The sequence below is a fragment of the Talpa europaea genome (genome assembly GCF_964194135.1).
Source record: "Talpa europaea genome assembly, chromosome: 1".
Classification (NCBI taxonomy): domain Eukaryota; kingdom Metazoa; phylum Chordata; class Mammalia; order Eulipotyphla; family Talpidae; genus Talpa; species Talpa europaea.
In genome coordinates, this window is record NC_140073.1 from 94,098,195 (window position 1) to 94,119,092 (window position 20,898).

At 39.4% G+C, this 20,898-nt stretch overlaps 1 protein-coding gene across 3 annotated transcripts in view; it reads right to left on the reverse strand.

The window, feature by feature from the left end:
- CACNB4 (calcium voltage-gated channel auxiliary subunit beta 4) overlaps positions 1-20,898 on the reverse strand; it is a gene marked incomplete at both ends in the record, with an annotated part of 227,641 nt that overhangs the window by 34,454 nt on the left and 172,289 nt on the right. For 2 of the 3 annotated variants that reach the window (XM_084237967.1, XM_084237968.1), the window contains 3 exons: positions 893-1,023; positions 6,403-6,525; positions 8,782-8,901. In XM_084237967.1, the coding sequence (XP_084094093.1) occupies positions 893-1,023; positions 6,403-6,525; positions 8,782-8,901 (374 nt within the window). Of the gene's footprint in view, positions 1-892; positions 1,024-6,402; positions 6,526-8,781; positions 8,902-20,898 lie in introns of those variants that run through there. The other variant, XM_084237969.1, reaches the window with a different exon arrangement.

Here is a 20,898-nt window from a genome sequence, read left to right on the forward strand (position 1 = left end):
AGCAAGGAGACAAAAAAGTTTAGAGAAGAGGAACAAAAGGGGTTAATAATAATACTTCAGGTATGCCATACGAATTTAAAATATTGACAGCTATAAGTGAGGATAACTGTATTTTCAAAATCCCCTATTAATATTTAAGAGGCTCCAATTATGACAAAGGCAAAAGAGTCCCTAAAGAATAGAAGAGTTTTTGAAAAAGAAGAAGGTATGATAGAAAAGGGAAGTTGAGAGGAAGAATAGATTTTTTAGGCTTTTCAGTCATAATTACACATCTCAAATCAAGATTTCATTGTAGTTTCACAATTTATGCAGGCTCAGTATGATTCTTATTTCTCCTCTCTCAGGCTTTGCCTGTATTCCTAAGACCTTTAAATACCTGCACTCTAAGATCTATATGACTACTTCATTAGATAACTAGAAGTTGGTTCATCCAGTCTATGTTCACTCCATCACCAAGAGATAGCATATGCTATAAAAACCCAGCGGGGAGAAGGTGCTACTAGCATAGGAACCCATGTGCTCCATGGCATTGCAAGCTCAAAGTTAACCAGGAAGAACCATGACAACAGGTGAGGTCAATATCCTACGGGGAAAGGATGCCCTATCTGACTCTCATGGAGGAAAGCTTCAGTTCCAAGGAGTGTTTGCTGAGGCTGCAGAAGAGTCCACTACAGAAATCATGTTGATGTCAGTTGATGTCAGGTGTATGCAATGGAGCGAATGAACAATCTGAAACTCCTTTGTGTCAATTTCAGAAACAACTTGTACACAAAAAATATCTTTAACTTTAAAAGCTTACATTTTAACTTTATAATAAGCAAACCTTAAAGTATCATCTCATTCCCTACCCCCCCCCAAAAAAAAAGCATTTATAGACAAGAAGGAGCCTTACCCTCCGTGAAAACGTCCTCTTTTTTGTTCTTGCTGAATCCGTATGTTCTCCAATCTAAGTGGACTCGGGATGAAGCCAATCTCACAGCCCTCTTTCACTAGCCTTCCTATCCACCAATCATTGTTGTATTTCTGGAATGCAGAAATAAAGCTCATTATCAATAGCTATTCACTTTTTTTCCATTACTTAATTTCAAGGAACCAGAAGAACAAAACTCTATTCATACTATATAGTTATCTACTATATTATGTATTATACATTATACATAGAAACTACTTATGATACATATGCTTCCATAGACTAAAGCAGGGATCTGTAAACTTTTTCTCTAACAGTTCAGATAGTAAATATTTAAGATTTTAAACACATAAGTAAGCAAGCATGGCTCACTCACAATAAACCATGATCCGTTTCTTTACAAAAAAGGCAGCAGCCAGATTCAGTTTGTGGGCCATTGTTTGCCAATGCATGGGCTAATGTCAGGTCTTAACCTTGAATTCCTTCAGTCTTTTTCAAGAAGTCCTAGTCAATTCTTAAGGAATAGGTTTCATAAGAATAAATATGCATCAATGTATTGCAACTCTGGAAGACAAGATAGGCAAGTCTGAGATGAAATATATTCATTTGTTTGTTATTTGTCAAAAGTTTTCATGTAAAGATTCCACAATATTGTCTGTAATCAACTCTCACTGGGGAAGAATTATAATACTCCAAGTTTAGGTGTGAAAATTAAGCTCCATCTCACTGCCTGAGGAAACCTACTTTTACAAAGGCTAAACATATCATATGATTAGTATGATGAAGTTTTGAAATAATTTCCAAATGGCCTGAAGTGCAAGAGGAATGCTGGGATTTCCATTTAAATAAATCACCGTGACATGTAAACTTGAAAAACAAGTCAACACAAAATCTTCAGCCAATATGCTGTGAGACTTTGTCAATGGAGTTCTATTTGATGAGTCAGCAAATCTGTATTTTAATTCCCAATGTGATGAATCCCAGGCAAGATGGCATATTTATTCCATGTCACCTGCCTCAAAAAAAGATTTCAGCTAGGTTGACTTCTAGAAAGTAGAGATTTCTATTGTTCATGTACTCCAGAGAGGATTTCGAAAATTTCCGTTCCGGTCTGTATTAGTGTTGGGTAAAATGACTCTTTCACTCTTTGATTTAAAGAATATATCTATTTTTTCAAAATGTAGTAACTATTACATCCCACTGTTTAGCTCAGAGAAAAGTGGAATTTATATGAGTATGACATTGGCACTGTGTGAAGGAGGAATGGTTGGTTTCATTGAATCACCACAGCATGAAATTCCATGAAAGTGAATAATTCGGATTAACAGCCACACATTCAAAAGCAAAAGGATATGCTTTGGGGATTTTGCTTTATTATGTGCACAGTTCCTATGCCAGGTGCCCATGGCATGTAGTATGAGATTGCACCGAAGAAATGTGAGTCAACCTAACATAAAATCTTGAACAACTAAGTCTTAGTTTCCCCTATCTTCCTGACTTTTATTTCAGGATAACAGATCTGAAACAACAGGCTTGTTTATTTTGGAATTAACAAAAAACAAGAGGACCTTTTTAGAATCTTTGGTCTGGAATCTAAATTTTACTGTGGAAGGGACAAAACAGACTATGAGTCATAGTTTCCTAGGGCTTGAGTTATTTCCTGAAATTAAGTTAACCCACTGGAACACTAATTTATTAAATGGTACCCAAGTGACCTTAAAGAGCTTCCTAAAATGGTTAATGCAACTTCCCACTCTGCTTTAACTTAGTTCTAGGAAACAGCTAAAGCACAATGAGAATCTGACTCAATGTAAATGAAAGCTCTTTGAGGTTAGTTAAGAGAAAGTTGCCATGTACTTTCTAGAGCTTAATTAGCTAGTCATTTGGTGTATGTAATAAGGAGAACTGTAATTTTTCTAAGCTGTTAAGCTTTTCATTACTGAGAAAATACTTAAAACCATGCATAGTAGATGGTCTTTTAGGGAATGGATGAGAGGAAAGGCCACAACTTGACTCTAGAAATTTGTGTTGATATGGAGCATGTGCTAATTTGTGGCATGATCCCCTTAATATTCTCCCAATCCTTCTCATTTCTATTTCCTTAAATGATGTGTGCTTTCTCTTTCTGTTTTCTTATATTCTCCAGATCTAAAAACAAGTGACTAATCCACATAGGGCTACCAGTTCAATATTATACACCAGAGTGTCAGAATGAAGAGAAAGTCACAGATCAATGAGCATGTAGATCAAAAAGCATCCAGCAGGACAAACTGAGAATACTGACAGAATGGAGGAAAGCAATGAAATACTACAGGGAATACTGGTGTGAAAGAGCATGTATGAAACATGTGAGAACTTGTCTTACCTTTTAAAGGGCTGCTTCTCTTTGGAAACAATGGGTATTAGCCACTAACGAATATAGTTTGGTCATTTTTGATGGGAATGGTGGGACAAAAATTAATGTAGCCATTCATATGCCTTGGCACAAGCTGAAGGTTGGGGGTCCTTGTCTTCTAGGAAGATGGAGACATTTTTGCCTCACTCACAAGAAAGCAGAGCTAAAAATTGATGTTTCCCCAGCTTCCTATGACCTGGGCTCCGATCTGTCTGTGCCTGCACTTATCTTTTTCCTGCATGTTACAATGAGTAATGCTCACCTTTCTATCAAAGATCTGCCCCTCCACTTGGTGTCAGCAGCCCACCTTTACTGCCTACTCAAAAACTTTACTCTTTTTGCCAACCTTTACTTTTCCATCAATTTCTCCCTCACTGTACATCAGCATGCACAGTTGCTCCAATGGTTCCCATCTTGAAAGAAAAGCTCTCTTAATTTCATATCCTCTTCAGTCTACTGCCTTGTTGGTGTCAACTTCCTTGAAAGCATGGTTCACACATACTAAATACACTTCCTAACTCCCCTTCTCTCCTCATTCAGCTTCCCTTCTGCTTAATTCCAGACAATGTCCCAATGTTTTCATGCCACTGACTACCATGTTGCCAATTCAATGTCCATTCTTCACTCCTCATTTTTTAAAAAAGATTTATTTTTATTTATTTATGCATACAAGAACTGGGGTATAGGCCAGAGGTGTGAGAGCTGAGAGGATTCACCAGAGACAGATTGGGGAGCAGAATGGGTGGATCTACTGATATACACTGCTGAGGGGAACAGAGGGTGAGACAGGAGAGGTCTGCTGAACCTTGTGGGTTATCTTGTTGGCTGGGGATTGAACTCAGGCCACAGTGGCTGGCAATAGTTTGATATCTCTGTGACTTTAACCCCTGTGCCACCAGGGAAATCTCTCACTCCTCATTTGAAATGAAACATCACAAAGTTCTCCGTAGTTGAGTGCTTCCTCCTTTTGGATGCTCTTCTCTCTTGATGTCCATGCACTTCTTTGCCCTGATTTTCCTCCTCTCTCTCTGGCCTCTTCTTTCCCATTTCCTTATTTTTAAAATTCTTTTCCTGTGCCCCACCTCTCCAGGATGGAATTCCTTTGGATTTGAACAAGAGCATTCTCTGGTCCTTTACTCTCTCCTTAGGTGACTTCATTACCACAGTATAAACTCAAATTTATGTTTGACTCAGTGTCTTCTTTCAGCTAACAAACTTTCTAGTTGATATCTCCTTTCAGATTCCTACTCTCCAGCCTCCCTCCCTATCTGTCCTCTCCCCACCCTAGTCAGTTCAACCCCAGTTGCTTAATTCCTTAAACCCTGATTTCCTAATCATCCTTGATTTCTCCTTCAATCTTGGTTCCTACTGTTGGAGCCATCACTAGTGCTCTTCATCGGATTTCCATAATATATATCAGGTCTGTCTACCTCTCTCCACCTCACTGCCACCATGCAGGCTCAATCCCATTGTCTCTCACCTAGAATGGTTCTAATCATTTCCCTGATACCAAACATATCTCACTGCAAACCACTGTCCCTAGAACAGTCAGAGTAACCTTGAAAAGATTTCATCCCATTATGGTGGTAAAATAAAATAAAATAAAAGTTTCATCCCATTCCTCTGCCTTTAATGATTTCAATGGCTTCTCATTACATTTAGAATAAAATCTGAAGTCTCACCATCATGGTAAGGTGCTACTTAACTGTACCCACTTGTGTCTAAAACTTTATTTCTTGTTGCTAGGCTCCTAGTTCAATGCATTCCAGTCATATGGCCTTTCTCCAGTTACCTGATTGTGCCAGACAAGTTTCCTACCTCAGAGTCCTTGCACATACTCTCCTCGTCCTAGAAGGTTTCCCCTTGTTCTTTTGAAAGCTAACTCCTTCTCATTCTCAGGTCTGTGCTTAATGGTCACATTTGCAGAAAGGCCTTCCCTGTAACATGTCTCTTCTCTTGGCCTTCTTTGTTTGCTAGTTGACACCACTCTCCACCCTTTCAAGTAAGCTGGAAAAACTGGCCTCCTTTCATTTTCCTCTGTCTCACTTTCTCCAGTATTCTTCGCCCCTGTGAAGTTTCCCAATACTGTCTATTTTCCCTTAACTTTCTCTCTAGCTCCTACCATGATTTCCAGTCTTTTGTGACACCCTCTCCACCATCTGAGTTATCATTCCACAACACAAGGCTGTCACATCTGGCCTTTACCTAAAATTCTTCTCCAATACATTGCCTGGTGATAAAGTCCAGGGTCTTGTCAGGGCCTAAAGGTCCTATTTTATCTGGACCCTGCCCCTCTGACCTGGCCCATCCCCTGTACCACTCCCTACTTTCCAGCCTCCAGGCACGTTGCATTGCTTCTGGCTGCATTGCTCAGTGCATTGCTCACTTTCACTTGATGTTACCTCTACCCTCCTCCAGCCTGAATATCCTTACACTTCACTGCTTCTGGAGAATTTTCTGGCCTCCTGAGCCTCCCTCCCAGTCAGCTCATCCCTCCTGCTTTTTCTTTCCCACAGCACCAATACAATTTTACTATAGAGGAAACTGTCATCCAATGCAGAAACCGTGCACTTGTCAGTCCCTTCCACCAGACTTGGAGCTCCCTGGGGGTGGAACAGTGAGGCTTCATTTCTGATCCACGATTGCCAACATCTGACATAAGTAGATGGGTTAATGAAAATTTCTGATGTTATTATTCCACTTTTTGAGGTGTGAACACTCAAAGTCCTCCTTGTACTGCTCAATCTATTAAGTTTTCTGTTTCCCCAAAATCAGGTGCATTTTCTTAGTTTTAACACTTTCTTTTATGGCTATGCAGTTACTCAAGATGATTAAAAGGTGATCAGAGGGCCACAGATCTGTCCTCTACCCATCCAGTGCTGATTGTGAGTGAATACCTTAAATGTGTAATAATGCAAGCAATGATCTCAGGCTTTTAAGTCTCAGTGAGAATGAACGGATCTGCAAGGTCTAACAAAGTAAATGAGGTAACACATTGGCAGCCTCTCAGGGCTCCTTTTTGTTTAGTTTGGCTCTGAGCCGACTGCTGGCCAGGACCTTGTGGAAGGTCAAAGGACACAAAATGACCTATATTTACCTCTTTAATGTGTAGGAAGTCCTTGGCATCAAAGGAGATGGCTGTGCTCGGAACAGGCACATCCTCGTCCAAGGCGCCACAGTAACTCACGTTCGTCTTCACAGCAAATGCCACAGGTTTGGACTGAGGACAGAATCATGAAATAAGCATGGAGGGAGGAAGACAGAGGAGAATTTTTCATATTGAAACAAACAAGATAATTAATAGTACAGATAGTAAGGAAAGAAGTTTTTCAAAGAGGGATCAAAGCAGCTTTTACATTCCCAGGCAGCAATGAGAAATCTACAGATGACTCTAAAAATGACACAGTCCTATTGGCCCAGCCATTTTCCCCTCCTGTAGGTATTTTCCAATACCCCCAAAGAACTGTGCCCTAAAATACTGAAGAGGGGTGGAAAGGTAGTCTGCTTTGTTCTGTTAGTCATGAAACTTAAGTTTGCTGTTTGAAATGATAACAGACATCCCCGCCCTTGGGATACAGGAAATGTATGCTGGGTTTTAAAAAGAAGGTGAAGCGGGGTTAAAATAAATATTGTTGAAATAGCATCCGATCTGAAATCTATGTCCCCTACTCAGTAGAATACCTTGTCCTGCCAGAGAAAGAGAGAATAGAAAGACCAGTCAGGGTTAGACAGGAAGAGCAGAGCTGCACATCACCTTCTCCTTCCAGAACAAAAGTTGGCTTCAAACTCTTTTTTGGGGGGATGGGGGAATAAAATTTAGATTTATTTAGCTACAATTATACTAATATTGTTTAATATTTCCTTTTTATTTTAAAATGAGGCAACACTGGCTACTATACTGTATATGATATAGGGTTACAGGTTCATACCTCAGATGTATGTCAACACACCACACCCACCACCAAAGTACCCATAGTCCTTTACCAGAGTCCACTGGGTTGCCTCCCACTTTGTTCATACCCTCTCTCCCCCTCTAGTAGCCTCAGTTCTATAGTTATACTTGGCTTAGTTTTGCCAGTTCTTTTTTTTTTTCCCTCTATGTCCCATATATGAGTAAAATCATTGGGTATTTGTTTTTCTCTTTCTAACTAATTTCACTTAGCATAGTCCCCTCCAGATCCACCCATGTCTTTGCAAAAGACAAGTGTTCATCTTATTTTTATTGCTGGGTAGTATTCCTTCCTGTACAAATAAATGCTCTGCTCTTCTGCTGTTGGGCACTTAGGTTGTTGACTCTTTTTATACAAATTCCTCCCCTGCAAGTGCTTTTGGGCTGGTACAGTCTCATAGAAACTAAGCAAACCACAGTGAAAGCTAACAGGGCTGCTACTGATATTTGCGTAACCACAATGGCCACAAAAGAGAGTCCAAAAGAAAGGTAAAACAAAAATTGGCACAAACTCAAGGTTTCTACAGTCCTAGACTGCTTAGCTACTGGGTAATTCATTGCTGATGGGACGAGTTGGAGTCTCACAATTTCCTTCACAGACACTGGCCAAAACGCTTTTTCACCAAACAAGCATATACCCTAGGTGTCAAAGCAGATGAAGACACCTCATGTGCCTGAATCATATTCCACTTATTTCTCTCTTAAAGATTTTACTATAAATATATAAAAAGCAAAGCATTTACTTTATTGAAGCTTCAAGGTTTCTTTCAAAAATTAGAAAGACTCCTAGCAGACTGTCATGAAGAGCAAAGAAGAGAAGGCAGGCCATGAGCCCTGTTTTTATATTTTGAAATTGTGTATAATATTTCATTTGACAAAGCGGTCTATACTGAAAAGAAAAAAAAAAGTTTTAAAGACATGGAAAGGAGCTCTCCAAAGACATTTCTGGTTCTAACATTCAAAAATGCAGTCTTCTTGCCTCCTATGGGTCGGTATAGAGACTGCTATGGGGACCTCTCCCTGTGGATATCTCAAGGTCTGTTTTGACAATGTCTTGTGTTGCCTTGTCTTGGCTGAACTTCTAGCCATTGTTCAAAGTATTGAACTTCACGCTGCACTTGAGGCTGGACATTGAAACCAAGAGGGACGAACAAAGAAAACAGGAGACTAGCAGAGCACAGGTGTGGTGAAAGCTGATGTCATCAAGAACTACGGCTCAAGGACAGGTGGAGCAAACTGGTGCCTTTGGAGACTCTGCCAAACTGGGACGTGGTAAACTGGATATTGGCCACAATTGCCAGGTTGGAAGCTGGCTAACAACTCACCACCAGACTAAACATAAAAGGATGAATCGAAGGGTTAGAGTCTCCAGAAGTGGATTCCTTGGAACATTGTGAAAGTCCTTTAAACTGGTACCTCGTCAGGATGATCATAAAATGTTTCCAAGAAATGTGAGGCAGGAAAAAGCAGCTGATACCTTCAGAACAACTTGTCACTTTGGAACCAAAGAGGGGAAAAGAATGTCACCTTTGCTCTCTCCAGCTGGATAGCGGCTTGCTGCTCTCTCTCCTGACGAATCGCTTCTCGATCCTCTTCCAAAGAGACATCGGAATCAGATGGCCTGCTCGTGTAGGAATCTGCTGAACCCTAAAAAGGAAAACCCAGAACATTTTGAATGAGGTGATGTGGAGCTTCTTAAATTGTCACATCCATAACAGTATCCTGGAGCGAACTCTTTCCATTTGCATGGAATCTGATGCGTACATTCTGTGCCTTACTGCAGATATAAATTTGGATGGCAGAATATAGTTAAGCATCTGAGTAATTCAGAAGGTAGCAATGTTGTGAAGGAAAATATTTTGACTAGATTAAGTGCTAGGAAGTAAACTGCAATGAAAATTATGTGATATTCAGCCCCAATTCTTCTTGCTTGTGCTATCTTTATATTAAGCCTTTATTCACTTACAGAACTGAAGTTTTATTTCATCCTCTCTTTTATGTATACATCTAAGGGAGAAAAGACTCAGCCAATTATAAGAACTAAAATCTCCCTATATCTTGGCTTACAGATGTTTCATTTGTCTAAGATTTTAATAAAATAAAGCAGAAACCTACATTAGCAAATTGATTTTCCAATTTCAGTGTCAACACCACTGAACTGCTCCACTATTAAAACTTCAATCATTGTGTTACATCAGCTATACTTGGTCACTATGCTATTGGAACAACACTGTAATCCACTCTAACAGATGTGGCAAAAGGCACATCCAGCATCACCTGGTGTTCATGTTATCAGAAGAGATGAAAACCATGGCGGCTAGTTCAAAAGTGAAAAACAAGCACAAAATTGCGAATTTGTCTTATGGTTGCTAAAGGAATGTCATCCTTACAATTTGCTTAAACCAGGATTAGCAGTTGATATTTGCATAGATGATGACATAACAGAGGTACTGATAGAACAGGTGTCTTTGGCCTGTTTCATAAATCATGCACTGGTTTTGAAAAGCACAGACTTATCCATATATAGCTAAGAATTTGTTTTCCATTGCAAAATATAGGTCTCAGAATGGCTGACTGCTGGAATGAGCCCTTTAAACAAAACTAAACTTAGAAGTATTAGGGTTTGTTTGTTTATATGTTTTGTGAATATGCTGCCTGTGAGAGCAGCTTAGCTCTCTCCATAAAGGATATCATTATAGCCAGGGTGATCCTTCATACTGTAAAAAAAAAAAAATCCCAGCTCAGATTTTCAGGCAGCCTGGAACAATAACTTTGGCTAGAGGTTTTACTGGAGGGCTCAGTAGAACACTGTTTCTAACTTCTATCTCTGCATTCCACTTCAGAAAACTTTAAGCAGATTTTAAAGTTTGAAATTCTGTACAACGGGGATATTGCCTAATTTATAGGATTGAATGGGATGAGATTTAATGGACAGTGGTTAGTTATTGAGCACTCAATATAGCACTGGTTTGGGGTGAGATGCTTGTGGCAGTGAAAAAGATGGGACTTAAACTCCGGTAGTTCAACAGAGCTGGGGTACAGGTCAGAGGTGCAGGGGGGTGAGAGGATTCACCAGAGACAGAGTGGGGAGCAGAACAGGCAGATCCACTAAAATTCACTGCTAAGGGGAGCAGCGGGCAAGGCAGGAAAGGTCTGCTGCGACATGTGGGTCACCTCCCTGGCTGGCTAGGGAATTGACCTCGTGCTGCAGTGGCTGGCAACAGTTTGATAGTGCAGTCTTTAACCCCTGTGCCACCAGGGAGGTTCCAAGTCTCATCATTTTCAACTCACTTATAAGATATATGTATAGTAGCCCATTTTGAACTCTGTGCATTTTTCTTATTGAATTGACTGCATAAAAACACATTCTAAGATTGATTATTGCAATGTGTCCAACCCTATACACTTTATATAGCATTGTTGAAAGTTTCCTTTATGGAAGAAATGCATTTGTTAACTATATTATAACCAAATTTCTCTCTTCAATTCTACTGGGAAAAAATCTGGACCTTCAAATGGATAATTACTGGGTGGTTGTTTTATATATATATATACTCATTGCTTTCAAATGAGTTATCTTGAAAACCTTTAAAAGAATTGCCTTAGAACACCCCCTTTGTCCAAACGTAGGTTCACTTGCATAAAATTCAGATGAAGAGAAAAAGGAAACAATATCTCTAAAATACATATGAAAACATTCTGAGCTAACCCTAGGTTTTGCTGAAATGTGATGTGTGAGCTCAACTGTTTCAAAGTATTTGACTGGCTGCCAGTGAAGATGTTGGGACCATAAAGTGATTTTGATGCAGGAAGTCAGGAAGGAGGTACTCGCCTTTTTCTGAGAACATGTGCTGGGGAAGGCTAATGACTATAGTTCACAGGAAAGCAGGCTGCCCACTGGAGCAATGAGTCAAACAGTAAAAATACACAATCTACTGCTGACACCAGGAGATAGCTAATTTCCTGATACACCTTTGACGACTTTTCAAATCCTGGCATTCAATCATCTCCGAGCACACAAGTGACTTAAAGATTCTATTTTGAAATGTGAGCAAGATTGTAAGAATTTCAAAACTACTTAAAAAGCTTTACTATTGCCAAATACTTAATAAGCTGTACTAAAGCAGAAGCATCTGTTTACTTTCCTGTTTTTAAGAATATTGATAGAGGGGAAAACAAAGCACTATAACATTCATTTTTATCAAGACAGTGTTCTAGCATCATAATATTTAGTCTTTTGGGTTTTTTGTTTGTTTGTTTTTGTTTTTTAGTGTCATCTACATCTCATCAAATATGGGAATCATTGCAGGGAAAGCAGAGGTCTAACATCCAGGGCCCAAATTTGGTCCATCAACAGGTTTTGCTGGCTTGGCCCAGAATTGGTTTCTTATTTTCATTTTGTTTTATTTTCACTGTTTGAAAGAGAGTACAGTCATATTCTAGGAGGAAGGAAGAAAAAAGAAAAAGGACATAGGTTCTTTCCACATTTGCCAAATGGGAATGAAACCCTTTGTGCTTATTTTTGAGAATTAACAAGACACCATAGTACAGCAGAGCATATAAACAGATTAACGGCAAAACTAACCCTTTGCTGTCCAAGAGAACTTTCTCCAATGATAGATATGATGGATAAGCTCTGCATGACTGCTGTCCAGTATGACAGCCACTAACCACATGTGGTTATTGGAATACTTGAAATGTGACTAGTGAGACCAAAGAACTAAATTTGTGATTTATGTTTTAAATTATGTGTCACTGTAATTAATTTAAATTTAAAGGTCCACATGTAACAGACACTTAATTTTTTTTTTTAAAGATTTATTTATGCATACAAGAACTGGAGTACAGGCCGGGACGCAGGGGGTTGGGCGGGTGAGAGGATTCACCAGAGACATTGTGTGGAGCAGAACAGGCAGATTGAGTGAAATACACTGCTGAGGGGAGCAGCGGGTGAAACAGGAGAGGTCTGCTGCAGAAGCTGCAGAAAACTTCACAGTGCTATAGCTTTGCCACTTGTGCCACCGGAGAGGCCCTGCAGTTGCAGACACTTTAAATGTAAGTGAAAATACCAAATTTATACTGTTTAACATTCACTGGAAGTGAAACTTACATTTAAAGTGTCTGCAACTGCAAGTTTCACTGCCGGTGAATGTTAAACAGTGTAAATTTGGTATTTTCACATTATGTGGCCTAAGTGATAGTGACATGTCTAGAGAAGCATATTACTCCTCATGCATCTGAAACTTTTTTCTCCAGTGAGCTTGCAATGGCTTGATGATGCGCTTTTCCACATTGCAGAAGGAACTAAGCCATTTCTTGATTACTTTTCCAGATTTCCCGGAGTGGGTGGGTAAATAGCTCACACACAAAGCTGCACTAGGCAAAATGGTCTTTCAGGTAATCTTTACCATTTCAGGCCAGTCCCTCACTTTCTAGCTGATATCTTTATCTCTTTCGCCCTCTTTACTAAACATGTCCATAACTCTTTGCAAGGGTAGCCAGCCTAGCAGGGTCCAAGTTGTGTCTTCAAGTGGCTAGGCCTGGGTGTTGTCTGGCATACAGCAAAACCTCAAGTTTGTTGAAAGAAAGATGTTGTCACACGTATCAAAATCTATCTGTTCTTTATTCAAAAGTTTTAAATTCTTCCAGGGTAGTTGGTTAATTGATCAAAGTCATGTTCACTTGGTGTGATGTTCATTGTTAAACAACTTTACTCCCACAATGTGAGTTTGGTTCCCTCTTTTTTTTCAGAATTGAGATTTTCAATGCCTTAATCCAGAGCACTAGATAATGTGTAAAGTGAGGAACTCCTTGATATTATATCCCTTTTTTTTAAAGATTTATTTATTTATTTATACAATCATTGGGTATAGTCAGAAGCATGGGAGGGTGAGAAAATTCACCAGAGCCAGAGCAGGGAGCAGAACAGGCAGAAGGACTGAAGTACACTGCTGAGGGGAGCAGCGGACGGCAGGAGAGTTCTGTGCACCATATGGGACCCTCACCTGGTGGCTGGGGATCAAACCAGCACTGCAGAGGCTGCAGGCAGCTTCGCAACCCAGCGCTCAACTGCTGCGCCACTGGGGAGGCCCTGATATTGTATCTTAGAGATGACAAATTATCCTTTTTCTAAGGTACTTTAACCATTTCTTATAAATTAGAGGCCTTCAAAAATGTTGGCTGAAAGAAGTAGGTAAGCTCTGTTCAAAAACCACTGCAGTCTACTTTATTGGATGAAAGAGCTAAAATGTATCTCACCACTGAAGCTTATCTAACTAAGCTTCATTTTTAGGGTCCAAAGAGCTATTGAGGTTAGCAAAGGAATACTTCATAAAAGGCCATAAAGTGAAGTGGAAGAGAATGAATCATCCTTTACTCTATGTGAGTCAATATTTTACAAACTTACATTATTACATCACCTTTAAAAAGTAGGTTTTACAAGGGAATATGGTGATGGTTCACTGGTGATGGGAGAACTATGGGGACTACAACAAAGTAAGAAAATTTTAAAAAAATTGTAAAAAGATAAGTTGGTTCTAATTATTCCCCTTTTACAGATGAGGCATCTGAACCTCAGAGAAACAATTTAAAACTTTGTTCCCTGTCACTATTATAGGGTACTATGTGGTGGTGGGGAGGGGGGCAGGGGAAGTGGTGGGGTAAGGCTAAATCTTTGTTTTTAATTTCCTTTACAGAATCTGATGCAAAAACTTGTATTAAAAATGTCAAATAGGGCCTCCCCGGTGGCGCAGCGGTTGAGCACTGGGTTGTGAAACTGCCCCGCGGCCTCTGCGGCGCCAGTTCGATCCCCGGCTTCTCCCCGGCCACCAGAGGAGGGTCCCACATGGCGCACAGACCTCTCCTGCCGCCCGCTGCTCCCCTCAGCAGTGTGCTTTGGTCCTTCTGCCTGCTCTGCTCCCCGCTCTGGCTCTGGTGAATTCTCTCACCCTCCCGCGCTTCTGACTGTACCCAGTGCATGTACAAACAAAAACAAACAAATAAATAAATAAATAAAACATGCCTCTATTAAAAAAAAAAATTAAAAAATGTCAAATACTTGTTACTTTGGAATACTAGATGTAGGTAAAGAAATAGCAACCTGATCTCATGGAATGTGAACTGCAAAGTGTATTTCAAAAGATATTTTTACTATTTCTAAGTCCATGTGATATCAATAAATTATCAAGGATTTGTTTTGTATATTCTTTGAGCTTTTACTTTAATGATAGGATTATTACTTAGCATTTTACATATTTTCAGGAGATTCTAGGGTATCTTTAAGAGTTGCTTTTCTTTTTTTCCAAATTGACAAATTTACCTATTTTATTGTCCAAGTTGATAGAAAAATATTTGTTTTATCTTTGATTAGAATATTGACTTTCTATTCACTAAACTTCAACATTGGTATCTTTAAACTTTTTTACATTTTTCATTTGTTTTTAAGATTTATTTATTTATGCATACAGGAGCTGGGGTACAGGCCAGAGATGCGGGGGGCCAGAGGATCCACCAGAGACAGAGCAGGGAACAGAACAGGCAGATTGACTGAAATACACTGCTGAGGGGAGCAGCAGGTGAGACAGGAGAGGTCTTCCTCGCCATGTGGGTTTCTCTCTGGATGGCCGGGGATCGAACTCTTGCTGCAGAGGCTGCGGACTGCTTCATAGTGTGGTGCTTAACCCCTTGCGCCACCAGGGAGGCCTCCATTTTTCATTTTTATTCCTGTAAACAACTGGTGAGAACTGGTGGTATGAGTTGTTTAAAAGTCAAAATCAATAGGTAGTTACTAAATTAAAACATTAGCATATTCTTGATCTGAAGTAGAGATGAATGTGTACTCTGTTACTGAGTTGTTTTTCTTAAGTGACATCTCCCCCAATTGTATTTACGCTACTTATTTAAAGATTATTTCTTGGGGCCTCCCTGGTGGCGCAGGCAGTTGAGCGCTACACTGTGAAGCTGTCCGCAGCCTCTGTAGTGCTGGTTTGCTCCCCGCCCGGCAGGCGAGAATCCCACATGGGGCAGCAGACCTCTCCTGTCTCGCCCACTGCTCCCCTCAGCAGTGTATTTTGGTCATCTGCCTGTTCTGTTCCCCACTCTGACTCTGGTGAATTCTCTCACACTCCTGCGACTCTGGCCTGTATAAAAAAAGATAAATCTTAAAAAAAAAAAAAAAAAGATGTGGACTAACAGCAGATCTGCAAATTTAATCAACAGTGATAACAGGAGGCCAGATTCCTTTTATTTAGGGTTACTAAAGGAAACTGAAAAAAAGTTTTGTTTTTTTCCAATTTTATATGGCTAGTATCTTGAAGGAAGAACAAAAGACAGCTATTACTTTATATGGATCTATTTGGTAAAAACTGCTTTGATTGTCAGTGGATAATGTTGCATGAGTATGCAAAATGTGCTATATCAATGATTTATAACAATTAGTTATAAACCAAAACCCTCCTGTAAGACTAGCTAGTAACAGAAATTGAAAAAAGTCAAATCATTTTGCATCCAATCAGAACTTCATCCTAATGGCAGAGATGGTGAGACTGAGGAGCTCACTTTCCCAAGAATGTGAAAGTGACCACCTGCTGAGAGAAGGTGGCCTTGAGCATCCAAGCTTATGAGATATAGGTCACAGAACGAATAACATCGTGGGACACTGAGCAGCTACAGATGGAACCATTCCTCCCTGGTCAAAACTTAGAACTTCTGATGAATCCATGTGACACTAGTACCAGGGCCATTACACCAGGCTGACACCAGTGCTCGCACCGGTAAGCTTTTACCACAGAACAAGGAGTTCATTCAAAGACAATAGTTCAAGTTGCACTGATCCAGTTTCAGCAGAGTTGTTGGAAAGGAAATGACGGTACTTGCTCAGGAAATCCTGACTATGTTTCTAGTAGATGCAGAGCTGCATGCTGATGACACAACTAATAGTTTCTTATAAATGTGACCTATTACCCTTCTGTAAAAGTGACTGACTGAAGAAAGCCTCCTTCCATGTTCTCCCAGAGTGGTTGACACAGCAGCCCACAAAACACCACTTTTACATTGTGGGTCTATTTTATTGAAGAGTCATACAAGAAATCCGATCACAGTAAACATGTTTCTCCTAAAAATAACTTCAGGCCATCACTTGTACTTTAAAAAAAAGACTTTTCTTCTGGCATATAAAGGGAGAGATAACAGATGTTGGTTTAGAAGAGAAGAAGGCAGGGAAAGGACTTGAACCTTTTCCGTGTCATTTCTATGGCCTCAAAAATTGATGAAAAAGAAATCTAATCCTTTGGAAATCTTTTTACTTGAATTTTCTCATTAAGGGATGCCTGTTGACAGCTAAAAGAATCCAAGTGTGTCATCAAGAACAGAAGTACTGCCCACAGAAAAACGGCAGATACAATGGAAGCCACAGTGAAGCATCTACTTTGTTTTAGATCATGTCTCCTCAGCTTTGTTTCCTCACAGCACTGAGCACAAAGCCATGCAGCTCATAGGCTCTGGAAATTCTTTGCTGAATGAAGGAGTGAATGGTGGGGGGGTGCCTTGGAGGGAGGGAGAAAATTCCCAGACTTCACCCAAAGGGAGGATGGTCTTCCTGTCCATAGGTGTTGCTGGAAGCCGGGTTGGAAAGAACACAGAAAAACAAAGCAATGTTAAACTTGACAAAACGTGAGAGTGAGTGATTTGTAAAAACTTAAGTTCAAAAATTTCTCAGAAAACATGTTATTGAACAAATAGAGGATTAGTCTTTCAAGCAGATATTAACAAATAAGGAAATTAAAAATGTTTGACACAGGCACTGTTAAACGAGATAATAGCCCACAAGTTAACCCCATATGTAGGAAATCAGCATATGATATTAGAAATATTTCAAAAAAAATGAAAAACGAGTGACATTCAATATGCAATGCTGAGAAACTTAGTCAACTGGAGAAAGAAATAGAGCTCTATTTAATTCTTATACAAAAATAAATTGCAGATGAAGAGATTTAAAAACAAAATTTTATTTATACACACATACACATTACAGGTATATATTACCACTAGTAGAAATTATGGCTTAGGTTATAAAATAGGATGCTAAAATTTGACTTACATAAAAAAATTCCAACATTTGTCTGGAAAAAATAAGTAACAGTCAAACAAAATGCTAATGACCAAAAGGAAAAAATGTCACATAAGAGATAAGGATTTAATGTTCTTCATATTCAAACAGTTCTAGGAATTAGTAAAAAACAAAAAGAAGGAGAAGAAACTCCTATTGCTTTACCCACTTGATAAGAGAAAAGAACAAACAAAACTAGGAAACAATAACAGGAGCAAGAATGTACAGTGAACACATGAAAAGAGGCTCAGTCTTTTTCCTAGGTATAGAAATATAAGATAAAATATGACACTACTTCCACCTATCAGGTCAAAATGCTTGATAATACCCAGTACTAGTGAGGGTGTAGTAAGACTGACACTCACATACATTGCTAATAATGTCAATTGGTATAATAATGTTGGAGGGCATTAATCAAAAACAATCAAAATTAAAAGACACAAATTTCAAATAACCCATTCTGTGGGAAGAAATTTACCCTAAAGATACACCTGTATCAGATTTGTATGTGTTCACTGCAATAATGCTATGAGAGAAAAAAAAAAAATCAGTAAGAATCTAAATGTTTACCCATAAGACTTTTTTTGAAAGTATGGCTCATTCATAAAATAGAATAATATGTAGAAACTAAAAAGCATGTCATAAGCCTCTAAGCAATGATGTATAAAACTGTTAAATCACAAGATCAAGTTGTAAAATAATCTAGTATGTTGTTTTAAAATTGTGCTAACGTGCCTGCTTCAGCAGCATCTATACTAAAATTGGAACCACACAGAGAAGATTAGCATGGCTTCTGCATAAGATGTTGTGCAAATTCATGAAGCATTCCATATTTTTTAAGAAAAATAAAAATGATATGATCCTATGAAGAGATGCCAAGAAAGCATTTGGTAAGATTCAACATCCATTAATGATGAAAACCCTCAAAAAACTGGGGATAGATGGAACATTCCTCAACGTGATAAAGGCCATAAATGATAAACCCACAGCAAGCTCATTCTCAATGGTGAAAAATCAAAAGCTTTTCCACTAAGAACTGGTACAAGATAAAGATGTCTATTTTCACCACTAATATTCGATATAGTATTGGGATTCCTAGCTAGAGCAATCAGGCAAGAGAAGGATATAAAAGGAATTCAAATAAAGAAGTAAAGCTATCATTACTTGCAGATGACATAACATACATCGAAAACCCTAACAACTCCACTAAAAAACTAATTAAAACAATAAATCAGTCCAGCAAAGTGGCAGATTGAAAAATCAAAACACAAAAATCACTTGCCTTCCCATATGCAAACAATGAAAAGCCAGGCTTAGTATTTGACTCCCATCTGATAATTCCGTGTTCTAGCTCATTAGGTTGAAGGGAAAAAAAACAAATTCCTACTTCAACCTTTGAAACTACTGCTCATTTGGTAGCCATAAAAAAAAAAAAATCACTTGAAGGGATAGAGTTCACTACATACTGAAGTAAATAAGACTTAGAGATACCAATAAATGCCCAAGGCCATACAACTGTGAAATGTGGTGAACTCTGATCTAACTGACAGTAAAGCCTTGGCTAACAGTTGATAACCAAACTATGCAGAAGTGTTGGTGGGCACTAAAAAAAGTAGAATTAATCTCGCCTCTCTCTTTGCATCTAAATTAAGCTAGCAGCTACTGAGGATGTTATGTTCTCTCAATGCATTATCCTGAGTTTCCTACAAAGCTCTTTTAAGGCCTTCCAGGGAGGTTAAGCGGCATTCTCTAGTGACCAAGCCATTAGCTGGCGAAGGCAAGACCAGCATTCAAGGCAAGAGGATCTCTTGAGTGACCTGTTTAAGATTCTTCTGAGGTCTGTTCTTAAAGGTGTCTTCATGGTGCCAGGAATTAGGTCTTCAAGTTCTTGGAGCCAGAGAATTCATCTGAACTGCCATCAAAATATATTCAATCAACTATTACTTAGGATGTGATAGCAAACTTAAGGATTTTCTCTCCCCTTGAGTTGGGCCTATCCAAAGCGGTCAGAGAGGAAACTCATACCTGATCACTTTTTTTTTTGTTGTTAGAAGCTTTTGGGCCCATCGGCAATGGCAAAATGTTAAAAGATTAAAATTACTGAAGAAAATGAGTCTGGGAAAGATACTATGATTTAATTTATTCTGAGCTCCTTTATTCTTCATTAGCAAGTGTAAGGAGGGGTTGAAATAGAATAAGCAGTTCAGAGTGGGCTTTGAAGCGAAACTGCCTAGGTTGGAATCCTAAGGCTGTCATTTATTAGATGTTACTTAATCTTTCTATGCTCAGTTTCCTTTCTGGAAAAAAAAAAAAAGAGCATATTAACTCATGGAGCTGCTGTGATTATGCACTGAGAATAAAAAGTATAAGCATTCAGCAGAGGAATCATTCAGTACAAGTTGGCAAATACATTTCAGTTGATGAATTTATCCTGGTCCTTTGGTTCTTGGGTGAGTTCAATTTACTGTTTTTAAGACCTCCCTAAAAACACAGAAAAAGAAGGTAAATTTTAAATCATCAAGGTGAGCAGAAATTAAATGTCCTAGGTGAGACCTGTGGAAAAATTAAAGGCATTGGCCAAAATGAAATTTAGAGGTTTTGGGTGGCATATTCCTCCCTATTTTCTTCTGCCTGCAAAAGCTATGTTTACACATGGGGCATTCCCGCTTCAGGAATAACCTGAAGATGGTCAGCTTTGGTTTTTCACTAGAGGGTAAAACTGCTATCCTTTGCATGGGGAGATGAGGCACTCCACCCACCCACTATCCACTCTGAGCTGCTCAGCAGCTCCCAGTGATGTGCCCATTGATATAGGAGCACTGATATAGGAGCCCTCATGCCATTTGCAGCAACCTGGATAGAGCTGGAGGAACTATGCTATGCGAAATAAGTCAGAAGGGAAAAGAAAAATATTGAATGGTTTCACTTATACATGGAATGTAAGAAAACCGAACAAAGGGTCAGGAAAAAGACAAAACTTGCAAGCTAATGATAGATTTTAGACAAAGAGTAAGGGAAGGGAGGGGGAGAATGAGGAGTGAGGGGGGGAGGGGGAGGAGCACCAGGGACTGTGGTTGTGGATCATGGCTGCTGTGGCGGTGGGAGAACTATGGGAACTACACCTGAGGGGAGAACAATAATATAAGAAAATAAAGTAAAAATTGCAGAGTGGACAAATGCAGATCACAGCAAAATGGAAAAGCAGGGAGGAGGTATCTATAGTCCTCTGGTTGTTGAGTAGCAGAGTTCCAGAAGAAAAGGGGGAGGGGTATTAGGGAGATCTAGCCAGACATGTGAAGCAGTGCAGTCAGAGAGCTGGGAGACTGATGGGATAACGACAGTGGGGAAAGCGAACCAGGGAGGCTTTCTTTTTTGTTTTTTAAGATTTATTTATTTATGCATACAAGAGCTGCGGTACAGGCCAGAGGTGCAGGAGGCGAGAGGATTCACCAGAGACAGAGTGGGGAGCAGAACAGGCAGATCTACTGAAATACACTGCTGAGGGGAGCAGTGGGTGAGACAGGAGAGGTCTGTCCCGC